The 13,724-nt window shown below is 53.4% G+C and overlaps 1 protein-coding gene across 11 annotated transcripts in view; it reads left to right on the plus strand.

Moving 5' to 3' along the window:
* Positions 1-814: 814 nt before the first annotated feature.
* MYO18A (myosin XVIIIA) overlaps positions 815-13,724 on the plus strand; it is a 143,531-nt gene continuing 130,621 nt past the window's right edge. For 3 of the 11 annotated variants that reach the window (XM_075074070.1, XM_075074071.1, XM_075074072.1), the window contains exon 1: positions 4,319-4,386. In XM_075074070.1, the coding sequence (XP_074930171.1) occupies positions 4,384-4,386 (3 nt within the window). In that variant the 5' untranslated portion in view covers positions 4,319-4,383. Of the gene's footprint in view, positions 906-4,314; positions 4,387-13,724 lie in introns of those variants that run through there. The other 8 variants (XM_075074066.1, XM_075074068.1, XM_075074078.1 and 5 more) reach the window with 6 other exon arrangements.

Below are 13,724 nucleotides of genomic sequence, written 5' to 3' on the forward strand. Positions count from 1 at the left end.
GTGTGCATGGCAGATGTCGGTGCAGGCGGCGGGGCTGGGTGTCCGTGTCAGTGGTGTGTGGCACGGTGGGGGCAGGTGCTGAGTGTGATGGCAAAGTGGGTGCTGCACGGCAGCGGAGGCCGGGCTGGCTACTTGACGACAGGACCCAGTGTTCACGCGGCAGGGGGGCTGCTGGAATGGCAGCCAGCAGTAAGGGGTTCCATGAGTCGCATGGCAGTGGGTGCTGCATCGGCGCAGGGCCTGGTGTCATTGCACCAGTGGGTGTGACATGCAGTGGATCGGCCACCGTGCTAGCAGGGTGCTGATGTGCATTGGCAGGCTGGGTTATGTGCACGGCGAAGCGGGGGCCTGCCTGTGCATGCATGGGACGTTGCAATCAAGGCCGTGGGCGTGCAGCGCGCGAGGGGGGCTGGTGGCATGCCATGTGTGTGATGGCAAGTGTTGTGACGTGTCGCAGGGTGCTGAGTGTGCCATGGCAGTGGTGTGCACGGCGGCAGGGGGGCTGGTGTGCATGGCAGTTGGGAATGTGCATGGCAGTGTGGTGTGCACGCGGCAGGGGGCTGGGTGTGCAGGCAGTGGTGTGCACGGCGGCAGGGGTGTTGAGGTTGCACGGCAGTGGGTGTGCACGGCGACAGGGCGGGTGTGCACGGAGCAGGGGTGTGCACGGCGGCAGGGGGGCTGGGTGTGCACGCAGTGGGGGGCTCGGGTGCAGGCGGCGCGGTGCCGGGTAGCGCTGGGCCGGCCGCCCCGCCTTGTGCGGGGCCCGGCGGTCCGGGCCCCGCCCGACCCCGCCCGCCCCCGGCCCGGACCCGTCTCGGCCGCGCGCCGCGAGCTCCGGCGGCCCGGTATGCGGGCGACTGGCGGGCGGGCCCGGCCGGCGCGGAGCCGGGCAGACGCGGCGCCAGGTACCGGAAGAGGCGGCCTGTGCCGCGGCCCAGCCGACATGGAGGGGGGGAGCGCCGCGCCGCGCCGCGAGGGGGCGGTCGGTGTCTCCCCCCCCCCCGTTTGTGTGTGCTTGGTGTGTGTGTGTGTGTTGAAGACCCGCCCGCCGTGTGTTCTGGTGGGGTTGTGGGGCATGTAGGGGTGTGTGCCCCTATGTGTGACTGGTGTGTGGGATGTAGGAGGTGTGCGTGACCCGCCTGCCGTGGTCCCCGGTGGGGTTCCCCCCCCGTGTGTGTGTCTGTGGGGCATGTAGGGGTTGTGTGCCCCGTGTGTGTGACCCCGTGTTGTGTGTGTGTTGTGTGACCGCCCGCCGTGTGTCTCTGGTGGGGGTGTCCCCCCCGTGTGTGTGTGTGTGTGACCCGCCCGCCGTGTGTCTCTGGTGGGGGTGTGTGCCCCCCGTGTGTGTGACTGTGTGTGTGACCCCCCCGTGTGTGTGGGTAGTTGCGTGCCCCCCTGTGTGTGTGTGGGGATGTAGGAGTGTGTGTGACCCAGTGTGTGTGTGTCCCTGTGTGGTGGGGATTTTGGGGGGTGTGTGCCTCCCCTGTGTGGGGGATGTAGGGGTGTGCCACCTGCTCTGGTTTCGTGGTCCATGGTGGTGCCAGTACCTGGCCAGCTGTGTCACCCCCTCATTTGTGGGTGGGGGTGGAGGCTGTGCCCTGACCCTGTGTGCAGGGCCCTGGCAGGATGGTCACTGGGGCTGTGTGCATGGCACCTGTGGGGCGTTGGAGGGCTGGGTGCTGGCAGCAAGGTGGGGAGGGGTGGGGTCACCGTTGCTGTGCCCTTAGGGCAGGGCAGGTCCTGTGGTCTCCAGGAGCGTGGGGCTCTGGGCAAGACTTAATTTGTGCCACAGCTGAGCCCCGGGCGCCTCCGGGCCTGGCAGTTCCTGGCCCCGGGCGCCTCTGGGCCTGCTGCGTTACTTGCAAATGTAAAAATATTGCTTGAGCCCCAGCCCCAGCCCCAGCCCCAGCCCCTCTTTCATGACAAACTCAGCACCGGGTCAGGCGGTGTGTGCTGGTTGGCAGCCGCACAAGGCTTTGCATGGGAGCCCATTATCTCAGCGTGCCATTAACTCTCTGGCTGCTGGAGACAGCCTGCCTTCCCCGGTCGCCGGGAAGAGCAGCAGCTGTCTGGCACCTGGTCCCCCTTTCTCTCTCTGTGGACAAAACAATGCGGGGGGTGGGGAAGGAAGGAGCTGCTGCTTTGCTACATTGCAGCAAGATGTGGAGGGGGCTAATTGGGCTAATCCTGGGGAATACTTGATAGTTGGGGACTGGAAACGCAAACCTATTCCAGAGTCCCTGTGCTGGGGTTACTGCTAGTCCTTTGCCTGCTGTTTACCTCACCTTTCCAAGGTAGGGAAATCCTCCTCCTGCGTAATGAGCAATTTCCCACCACTGTAGGGCTTCCTTCGTTTCTCCCCAGGGCTGGGTCGCATGGCACTGATTTGTAGTGCTGGTCTCACTGCGGCAGTGCTGTAGCCAGTGTGAACTGGAGGCGGCTTGCCTAGGCTGGGTAAGGCTGATGGGGATAAGGGGAAGCTTGTTCAGTTGCCTGTAGCCCTTGTGCTGCCAGCTTGTGGCTTTTGGCCTAATAGCTAGAAAGCAGCCAAGAGTATCATTGGGGATGGCTGAGATTTGAGCTGCCTGCCTCCTGCCTGGGGGTTACTGTAAATCAGGGGTCGGCAACCTTTCAGAAGTGCTGTGCGGAGTCTTCAGTTATTCAGTCTGATTTAAGGTTTCGTGTACCAGTCATACATTTTAACATTTTTAGATCTCTTTCTATAAGTCTATAATATATAACTAAACTATTGTATGTAAAGTAAATAAGGTTTTTAAAATATTTATGAAGCTTCATTTAAAATTAAAATGCAGAGTTCCCTGGACCAGTGGCCAGGACCCGGGCAGTGTGAGTGCCACTGAAAATCAGTTCACATGCTGCCTTTGGCACATGTGCCATAGGTTGCCTACCCCTGCTGTAAAGTGACTTACTTTGGGAGGAATATATAGAGTAGCAAACATCTGCTGAGGGGCTCAAAAACTCTGTGGTTTCAGGCAGTTATGTGAGATGTAAATTAGCTGGTCAACAAGGAACTAAACTTAAACAATACTTGCATGCGTGACGGAGCGGGACTCAGAATTCTCTCTATCAAATGGAGCTTAGGAGCTCCAAGCCTGGTAGGTGCTTTAAAAAAATGTACAGGCAATTTTCTTAGCCATGGATCTGTACAATCTAACTTCTGAAATAGCTGTATGATACAGATCAGATGTTTCTCTGGCTGGAAACAACATATGAAAAGAAACTTTTGTATTTGTAGGGTCTAATTCAAACAAAGCATTGAACTTTGAACAATAATCAACTCCTCGCTTTACCTTTGTTTGCCACATTGATTCTGTTTGCTGTTGCAGAAAAGAGCTGCATTTGCTCATCCCTGAAGCTTAAGGTGTCAGAAATGTATCCTAGGTGCAGATCTTGCATTGTGGCAACTGGCAAGAAGGATCTGAGTCACAGTTCTTCTTGTGGGAGAAGAACTGAAACTGGTGTGGAGAATGGTCTACTTCCTTGTTACCTCTAACCTGCATTTTTCCCCCAGCGTTTCCAGGTGGTACTGTGTTAAATGCTGTAGAATATTTGCTTGCAATTTCTCTCCCACCCAAAAGCTGACCCTGTGGTGAATAATTTCTCTGCAATGTACATTTTGTAATTAGTATTCAATCTTTGTTGGTAGCCACTTTTATTACAAAACTGCCCTTGTTTGTGCTGGAGCAGGTATTGCAAACAAGACCTGGGTGTAGCAGACAGGGTTATGGCCTTGTATAGGGTTCTGAGAGGAGGGTGGAGTGCTAATGTGCAAATACTATGGAAATCCTTCCAGACTGTCACCAGTTCAGAGAGTAACACTTCAGACTGTGGACAGTTGTGCTTGTTTGTTTTAGTCTCCTTAACCAGAGCTGGGGAGTGTTTATCTGCAGCAACAGCAGCCGAAAGGAACAAATTAATCAGCTGGGCTGTTTCCTTCACTGCCCCCATGTTGTCTACTGGAGGGGGAGCTCACCACAGGGCTGTGGCCATTGCAAAATACATCAAAAACTGTCTCAGAGAAGGGCAGCTCCTTCTGTGTGGGAATTAGATGGAAAGGAATCTGTCTCATCCAGTTGCATCTTGGCATATGCATAAGGTTAGGCAGACACTGAGTTACTCATTGAGATCTGTTATGGACACTGGGAAATAGTGCTTTGTAATTAATCTTCCTTATTACAGGGAAACACTAAATTCAGATTTCCTCAGACTAGTCAGTGAACCCTAATGCTGGTGGATCCTGAATGCTCTGAACCCATCCTTTACGCTGGTGCAAGTAACGCAAGGTCCCATCTAAATATGCAGGATAACCTCTGACATGGGCCTTCTGTCTGGACTGCTCATGGAAATGGCATTCTTACCAGTATGGTACTAATCCTAGTCAGCAAGGGTCCATGCACAAGGTGCACCAATTTAACTTAAATTGATTTTAAAACCAATTTAGTTAAATCTGTGCAAACCCCTGTGTAGACACTTCAGTTTTGGTTTCATAGTGGCTTATTTCTCTTTAGCGTAAAACCTGATTCTAATCTGCTTCTGCTAAATTGATATAAACCAGGTTTATATCGTTTTAAGAGAGATTCCATGTAGCCTTTTGCACTAGTTTAACAAAATCAGGGCTTGGCTACACTGGAGAGTTGCAGCGCTGGTGGTGGGTTTACAGTGCTGCAACTTACTCACCGTCCACACTTGCAAGGCACATACAGCGCTGCATCTCCCTGGCTGCAGCGCTGGCTGTACTCCTGCTCTTCCTGGGATATAATGATTGCAGCGCTGGTGATGCAGCGCTGCTCCACCAGTGTGGCCACCAAAAACACTGTAATTGGCCTCCAGATGTATTCGGAGGTATCAGAATGCCTGTTCAGCCACTCCCAACAGCGCTGCAAATGTGGCCGCACTGCAGCGCTTTCCCTACACAACTGTACGAAGAGAGCTGTAACTCCCAGCGCTGTACAGCTGCAAGTGTAGCCATACCCTCAACTTCGCAGCGCTTTGAAGTGTGAGTGTGGTCGCAGCGCCAGCGCTGGAAGAGAGCTCTCCCAGCGCTGCACGTACTCCACATCCTGATGGGGTTTAGATTGCAGCGCTGGGAGCCATGCTCCCAGCGCTGTGGCACTGTTTACACTGGTGCAGCGCTGTATCTTGCAGCGCTCGGGGTGTTTTTTTCACACCCCTGAGCGAGAAAGTTGCACCGCTGTAAAGCACCAGTGTAGCCAAGGCCTCAGTGTCACACCTCTTGTTAAACCAGTGCTGCTTTGCTTATAGATGAGCCCTTAGCATGGTTTGCTCAAGAGGTGCTACAACAACTTCCCAGGACAGGCTAGGCAGGGCCTGAAAGACAGTTTTCCTGTGTGCCAAAACTTCTATATGATGAGAGCAGATAGGGTCATGTAATTAAATACACAATGCAACCAATGTTCAGAACAGAGGGCTTGAACCATTGTGTTGCTGAGCCAGAAAGAAAGAGACTAGCAACAAATAGGTGCTCCAAGGTCCTTTTGTTACCACTGCATTGAACAAGAATGTACTCTGTTCGAGAGGAGTTGTCTAGTGAGAGTCTCGGTTTAGGTGCTTCCCCCAGAAGGTCTAAAGGCTTTTTCATTTTTCAGTGTTTAGCAGCAGTTTGTCATTTTCATTATTTTGTCCAGAATGCAAAGGTGGTGGTGGGGGGACTAGATGGGTTGGGGTTGGTTTGTATGGAGAGTTTCACCTGAGAGGGCCAGGCTGACTTGTGTTTGGGAGCCATTCCCATCAGACAGCTGTTCTGTAGTCCTTGTGAAACAAGTTGGTGGGTCTCATTTTATTTCCTAGTGAGACAGGTGCCCACGTCACAAAACCTGCTACTGTCGTTGGCGCCTGTATTAGTGGTCTGGGTGGGGAGATCAAGGACTGATGGGTGGTCCCTGCAGGGCGGGGATGAGACAGTGGTGCCTAGAGAAGTTCAGTCTGCTGGTGAACTTGCTCTGTGGATAGAGAAGATTCAGTCTCCGGGCTTGCTAGTGCAGGATTGAATTCGGTTTTGTTTGGGGTACCCCCAGGGAGAGAGAGCCAGCCCTAAGTATGTGGCAGAAGCAAATGTCAATTCCGAGATGTAAAGGCACTCAGGCTGTAGGGAAGATGTGTCAAAGAATGGGTCCCCTGCCACAGATGACGAAAGCAGCCCCTTCCAGGATACCGGAGCACAGACATGGGGAAGGGAGTGGCTAGGCTACGGTGCAGGTATGGGAGTGTTTAATGAGTGCTCCGGAGAAGCATTTGTTAATTGGGCGGCTGAGGGTGGAGAGCAAGCAGTGGAGTTGGTGAGTGGCAGGGTGATGCTTGGGCAGAGGGTGAGGCAGGAGCTGGGTAGTGCCAAGCTGGGCTGTGCAGATGCTGTTGCCATATTTTAGTCTGACAACTTGCACAAGGGAGAAGTGGCTGAATATTTTAACTCTGTGTATAGATACACCACCCAATCCTGTGTTACAGTTGGCTGGGATCAGGACTTCTGAAGTCTGCTCCAGGCTGCGCTCTGATTCCGGGGAGCTTGGGCAAATGGTTTCCTTGCCATGTGCCTCAGTCTCTCTTTCTGTAACATGGGCACTCTGATCCCTTGGATAAGGTGACTGGAGCATGAGCATGTTGTGTGTGTGAAGTGTCACTGTGTTCTTCCCCTCCGACCCTTGCCCCATGCAGAGTTTGTCCTTCCTGAATAGGCCCCCTCAACCCCCAGCAAGGCCTCTGGCTTGCTATCTCCTTTCCTTCCCTCTTCTCCTTGGCACACTCCACAAGATCATGCCTGAAGTGTGCAGTTGCTCTGAACATACCTAGGGGCAGATAAGCTCCATGTGACACAAGAGTGAGTCAGTGAGAGAGAGAGATGCACTTGGAGCTCAGAGCGTGCAATTCAGCAGCAAAGGATCATTTCTCTCCTGAGCTTTCACTGGGGTTATAGAGCACACGAGACCCATGAAAATTGGCTCTGCCGGAGATCTCTGCTCAGCAGCTGGGGCATTCGGAGAGGGCCTGCCTTTTAAGGTACCGTCCTCTCTCACACCCGTATGACGGGTGTTCTTAAGCCTGACTTCATAAGCAGCTGATGACACAGTTTCCCTTTGGAACGAGTGTGTCTTCTTCCTCAGCTAAGAGCCCAACAGCCTTTGGTGTTCCTAGCAGAAAGGCTGTAACAGCCAGGGATGTTTGCTTAGAACAGGCGCCCCCCAGACCTGGCTCAACAGGGGCCCTGTTGGCAGCTTGCCAGAAGCCCGAGGGCTGCACCCCGTTTATATCAAAAGGAACAAATTACTGTTGCTCTTCTCTTCCTCCCAGAGGTTCAGCAGGGCCCAGCATGGCATCAGAAGGGCCCAGTGCATGGTGGGACTTGTAGTCCTATGGGCTCCCCCACCACGTGATAGAGGAGGGTACCATTGGGCTGCATTGTCCTGGGTTGCCCTTTGGCCAGGCTCCCCAAGTGCTGGTCTCATTGGAAAGGCCATGCACAGGGGATGTTCCTGCCCTGTGCTGTACCCCATCCCTCTGCATTCTTGTTGCTGTCCCTGGAATCCAGCTAAGGAACCTGGATTCCACGGACAGCAGCACCCTGCCTTGCTACTAACCTGCTGTGAATAATGGAGTGGGCTTTAAATTGGGAGCATGTAGCTTGTTCTATGAATTGGCAATGCTGGCTGATTAGCAATGCAAATTGTAACACTTACTTCCCCATCTGTTGGGGGAATACAAAGACTAGGCTGGAGTGTGTGAGTGGGGAGAAGGGAAGGGAGGGAGAGGGTTGCTTTAGGAAGGAGGTTTTTTGCCCTTGATCGCTGTCTGTGGTTCATAGGAGCTGGTGACAATGGTCCCAGGCTGGGATCCTATCTTTCCTTGTCATCTTCTGTTCTGTGTGTGTGACTGCCTGGTGCAAGGGAAGCAGTCCTAACCCACGGCAGAGTGCTGAATGACCCTTGTTCCGAGATCTGACTGGTGCCTTCCTAGCATAAATAGGGTTCAAACCTTTCAAAATACCAGAGGCCGCACTTCAGGAGCAGAGTGAGGCCCAGCATGCTTGCCCATGTGTCCGCTCTCTGTGTTCCTGCCAGACTCCTCAAATCCCTGATGTCTCAGGTGGCACGTCCATCCAGGTGTGTTGGCTTTAACTGCTGGTTGTGCAGGAAACTGCCAGCCTCCAACCCTCCCCCACAGAAAGGCAGGCTCTGAGGATGGCATGGTTCCCGGAGGAGGATTATGGAGCTAATGATAGTAGTTGTGTGAGATCAGTGGCTGAGACGCTCAGAGTCTTAGCATTGCAATTGCGTCCTGGTGGTTTGAGCTGAGATCTCCATCGCTCTGATTCACTTGGAACCTGGCCCTCTGTGGAAGAAACTTCTGTGCTTCCCCTGGCATCACCTCTCCTGTCCTTCCTTCCCACTGTTGTGGGTCTGAGACACTGGAAGTGCTGGGAGTGGAATTAATCCCTGAGAAAATGTGCTGGAGCCCTCCGGAAGATTTCTCATTAGCCTTGCTGATGTCAGGAGCCTTCTTCCTTCTGGGGCCACTGCAGTCACCCCTGCAGTAAACGTTTTGGAGATGTGGGGATGGTAGGTGGTGGCTGTTCAGTGTGATCAGACCCGTCAGCTAGTTTCTCTCTTCTGTGTGTGCCTCGCTGTCCCCGCTCCTGGCTGCATCCCCTCTAAAGCCTTGGGGCAGCACCTCTGCCATGTCAGGCTAAATTGATAGTGGTGATATTGTCGGCTGATAACCGCCCAGCCCTTCTAGGGTCTGGGACCCTTCTGGACTGGAGCAGTAACTACAGTGCTCAAGTGGGTTTTTGCTGTTGTGGTGTCTGCTGTCACCACTCTGTGTGTAGAATAGCTCCATCAGTGTGCTGGGTGCTGTGCAGGCAGGGGCTGCTCTGCCGAGATGAGCTATAACTGGAGAGTGGGGTGGGAATCACAGTGGGGAAGTTCAGCATCTCATTAGCTCCCTGTGGCTCTGTGTGAGTGGAGGCCCAGAGCCCCTAGGCCAGAGCAGTGTGCTCACTCCTGCCTGATTGGCAGCCTGAAAGTCCTCCAAGTTTCACGCCTTGTGCAAAGAGGGGCCCATCTGGGCTGAGACGCTTGAGTGCCTGGAGAGACGGTGCCTTCTGTCAGTATCCCTGTCTCTCTGTCCTGCCTGAGTTTTACTGTGGCTGTGCCGAGCCTGGCGGCTTCCCCCATTCCATTCCTGGCTGCTTAGCCCGAGGGCTCCTCTTGAAAGGCGTCTGCTCAGTCTAAGGAGGGGGAAGAATGCAGGGCAGGGTCGAGGGGTCAGGTCAGTTGCTGCAGAATTCAGGACTTGAAGCCAAGAAGGAAGGAGTTGGTGTGGGGGGGCAGACTTGATGTGTTCCCCTTTCAGGGGTTGTAAGGAGAGAAAGTGGGTAGTGTCCTGCAGCGCAGCACAGACTTCCTGGGCTGTGGCTGGCTGTGGGAATGGAAGTGAAGCAGGCAAGTGACTGCTATGTGGTGCGGGCGTCGGGTAACCTGGAGGACGTAGAGAAAGAGCATGAGCTCTCCACTGTTGTGTTTCAGACGAGCTGCGTGTGGGCCACAAGACATTGGGGTGCTGGGTGAGAGGGACCTGGGTTGGAGTCAGAAGCTGCTGGGTTCTGTTCCCAGCTCTGCCACTGACCTGCTGCCTGGGCAAGTCACTTCCTTTTCCTGTGCTGCAGCTTCTTCGTCTGCAAAGGAGGGGCAGGTAATGCTGCCCTGCCGCACAGAGACCACAGGGTATGTCTACACTGCAGATGGACACCCGCGGCTGGCCTGTGTCACTGATGGGCTGGTGCTAAGGGGCTGTTTAATTGCAATGTAGACATTCGCGTGGGACTGCAGCTGGAGCTCTGGGACTCTCCCACCTCGCTGGGTCCAAGAGCCCAGGCTCCAGCCTGAGCCTGAATGTCTACACTACAATTAAACAGCCCCCTAGTCTGAATCCCTTCCCTTGAGTCAGCTGGCATGGGCCAGCCGTGGGTGTCTAATGCAGCATAGACATACCTGGGGTGGTGTGGATTAGTTAGTTACAGAAGATGGAAAGTGATAGCGCAGGAACATGGGAATTGCCAAAGTGGGTCGGACTCGTGATCCACCTACCCCAGGGGACAGTACCAGATGTCTTGGAAGCCCACAGTGGATAGTTCTGGAATAACTTGCCCCTGGGGCATTTCCTCTTGACCCCATTACTTAGTGGTGATTCATGCCCAAAAAGCAGGAGGGTGTCTGACCTTTGTGACTGTTTCTCTTCTCTCACATAGAGGTGCTCAGTGTGCGTTACAGGGCAGGTTGAGGCTCTAGTGTGGGATGTTTCCAAATATTGTGTTAAAGGTTATGAACGTTGATAAATGAATGCTGTCCATGGACCAGTGGAGAGACAAGGTAGGGGAGGGAATAGCTTTTTTTGGACCAACTTCTGTTGGTGAGAGAGACAAGGGACCATCTCAAACGAGGAATCTTCTCGTGCTCCACACACTGGAAGAATGCAGACGTCAACGGACTAATAACATTGCTGTGTTCAGTACGGAGCCGGCACGGCCCGGATACAGCTTCAGACGAGCAAAGGAAATACACGTACTCTTCAGACTGTGCTGTGAACAATCTCAAGTGTCAGTTCTCCTTGCTTGGCCTGTGTGTTCCTGCCCAGGCTGAGTGTGTGGCCTGGGCAGGTGGCTTAGTCATGCTCCTTGGGAGGGTTCCAGGAGATCGCTGTGCCTTTGGCTGGGGTGTGTGAGGAGAACCGCTCCCCGGGGCTGAGTGAGAGCCCTTCCCGAAGCAGCCTGTGCTAGTGACAGGAGATTCCATGTTGCTATTGTAAATGCAGGGCCTGGCTGGGGCCTTGCAGACATCCACTGCCGCTTCCATTTTTCATTCATTTCTTTGCGAGAGGCTTTGCCCCCATGGGCTGTGTGCTCGGGGTCACATTGTGTAACCAGCAGCTCCTTGCTTGGACTCCTGTACTCTCTGCCCATCTTACCCTTGGGGTGGGATAAGAACGGGGGTTTGTGAGCTGCCCCCGGTATGCGTGAGCCAGGTGCAATGTGCCAGTGCTGCACAAACCTGGCCCAGAGACAGGAGGTGCCTGAGGAGATGAGGAAAGAGGGTGGTCTTGTGGGCCCCTTTGGAATTGCTGGGTGCTTTGCTCTGACATGGGGCCTGGTTCAGTCTGGAGCAAGCAGACGCATCTCCCCTGCGGTCTGGGTGATGGGAGCGGAGGGTGAGCGACGTGTAGGTGAAGGTTCACAGCTGTGTAGCTGCTCAGGGAGTGTAATAAGGGGGCAGACCAATGGGGGAGGATCGATAAGGCATGCAGGGGGCAGGTCTGCTTATTCTCACGCCCTCCAGATTGTTGTTTCTCGAGCTCTAGAGGGGTAATCTGCCCTCATTCTGCAGCTCTGCTGACTGGCCAATCGCCCTGCTGCTTACGTCACTGTGGTATGTGCCCTGTGTGCACAGCTGAGAGCCAGACTGGGAGCTCCATTGGTGCTCCAGGGCTGCACCTAGTTATCATAAAAAGAGCAAATTGCAGCCGCTCTCATCATCAGAGCAGAGGTGTGGCTGGCGTAGGTGACGGGTTCCAGCGTGCCTCGCTGGCTCTCTTGCCAGGAGGGAGAAGTAGGAGAGGGAGCAGTTGTGTGCTCTGCACACATGTGCAGAGTTGCTGTTCGGGTGTCAAATCCAGCACAGAGAATGATCCCCCCGCTGCACAGACCTAGGGCGGGCACTGCAGGAGGAGGCTGATAAAGGCTCCAATGTCGTGGCAGTTAGCAGGATGCTGGGGGCAGGTGAACACAGTGGTGAAGCCAAACTGTGGTTTTTGGCCTTGTAACCCTCTCAGCTTGTGACAAGAGTTCTCATAGGTCTTTGCCATGCTGCATATGCTGTGGGCGGGTGTCCGGGGCTCCTTGTGTCTGTCTGGGCATGTGATCATGTGGGTGGTCTGCACTGGGAGGAGACATGTTTCACCGGCTCCCCCCCGGCAGCACTTGGCAGCAAAGCCTGGGGGCCTGAGCTTACCATCCACAAGCTGCTTCTCTTTCTCTTGCCTTGTCCTGACGTTGCCAGCTGGGACTCCAGATTCCCCTCACCCTTGAGCTCTGTACTTGCCAGGCCGAAGGGTCTGTTAAATGGTGAGGGGTCAAAGGAAAAGCACTTTGTACATGGATAGTTGGTCCTTGAGGCAGGGACCATGGCTCTTCATTTGTCTGCCCAGCAGGGAGCATGCCATTGCTGTGCCTAAAGAAGAGACTCGCAGGCTGGAATTGCTCTTTGGCTTGTCTACATTTGAAAGGTAATTCGGATTAAGGGAGGGTGTTGATTTAAAGTGCAGTAGATATTGCTGAATAACTCCAAGTGTGGACAAGCCCTTACTCTGTTGCTGGTTTCAGGAGTCAGAGGAAAGGTGCTCAGTACTTAGAATCATAGAATTCCAAGAATCATAGAATATCAGGGTTGGAAGAGACCTCAGGAGGTATCTAGTCCAATCCCCTGCTCAAAGCTTAAATAATTAATACTTAAATAAAAGGAAGGCAGTGTTGGTCTAGTGGTGGAGTGAGATTCGGGACTCCTGGCTTCCATTCTAGCTTTGCCACTTTGGGCAATTCCTGTCGCTGCTCAGTGCCTCAGTGTTCCCATCTGTGAAATGGGTCTAACAGTTCCTGCCCACAGGAAGGCAGTGCAGATTAATGGTAGCAGCTAGTAGGAGGCATGGAAGGCACTCTGGAGGGACAAAATGCTGCTGCTGGTGCTCTCCAGTGTTGACCCAGCTTTAATTGACATCCCTTGACCTCCTGATGTCTCTTTTCTGTTTGGCAAGCTCAGAGTTTTGGTTTTGTGTGTTAGCTGTTCCTTGAAATGGGGCTGAAATCATCTTGCTCTTTGTCCTGCCTCATGCGTGCGTTCTCCTTGGTGTCAGTGCAGTGCAATGCAGCCAGGATTCACCTTACAGCTGTTGTACAGCCAGAAGGGGGAGCTCAGGAACCCAGCACAATGGGGAGTGTGTGTGTGTGTGTGCGCTATGTAAATTGCTTCTGTTTTTCAGAGCGCATGAACAGAGGGCTCTGAAAGCAGATATTTACAGTCTGGAGTATTTGCCCATCAGATACATTGTTGTAAGGGTAATTTCTTTAACCTTGTGACTTCCTGCTACATTTACATATAGTTGTCGGTCTATATCGCCCCATTTTTTTCCATACAGTTGTTTGATTTTGTCTTGTTTTTGTAAACAAATCACACAGTGGAGTTTGGAGTGTAATTGGCCAGAATCTGTTTGTGCAATATTGAAGAGGAAAGAATTGTCCTGAGAGAGCCATGTCTCTTACCTGACAGCGAAGGGTGTGATCACAGGGTAGGGTTTTGTGACGCCACAGAGCGTGCACCTCTGGTGTTGTCTGGACTTCCTTTTGGCTCTGGGCACATAGAATAGCTCAAACCTGTTGGCCCACTGATTTTGGATGTATGCTATTATCAGGGTGCTGACTAAAACCCAAATAAAGGGGAAGGAGAAATAACCCTCCCTATATGAGTAATGCAGCAATTCTTGCAATTCCTCTTTGACTGTGGCTGTGGCAGCCCTGGAGAAGGCAGTTGAAGTAGTAGCTCTGGCAGGGGCTTTTGCTTCTAGCTGGGACTGATTCGCTAAGGAGTGAGTCAGGATGTTCATGTGTCTGTAACGTCTTTGCAGCAGGCTGGATACCTCCCCGG

The sequence above is a fragment of the Chelonoidis abingdonii genome, chromosome 20 (genome assembly GCF_003597395.2).
Source record: "Chelonoidis abingdonii isolate Lonesome George chromosome 20, CheloAbing_2.0, whole genome shotgun sequence".
Lineage (NCBI taxonomy): Eukaryota > Metazoa > Chordata > Testudines > Testudinidae > Chelonoidis > Chelonoidis abingdonii.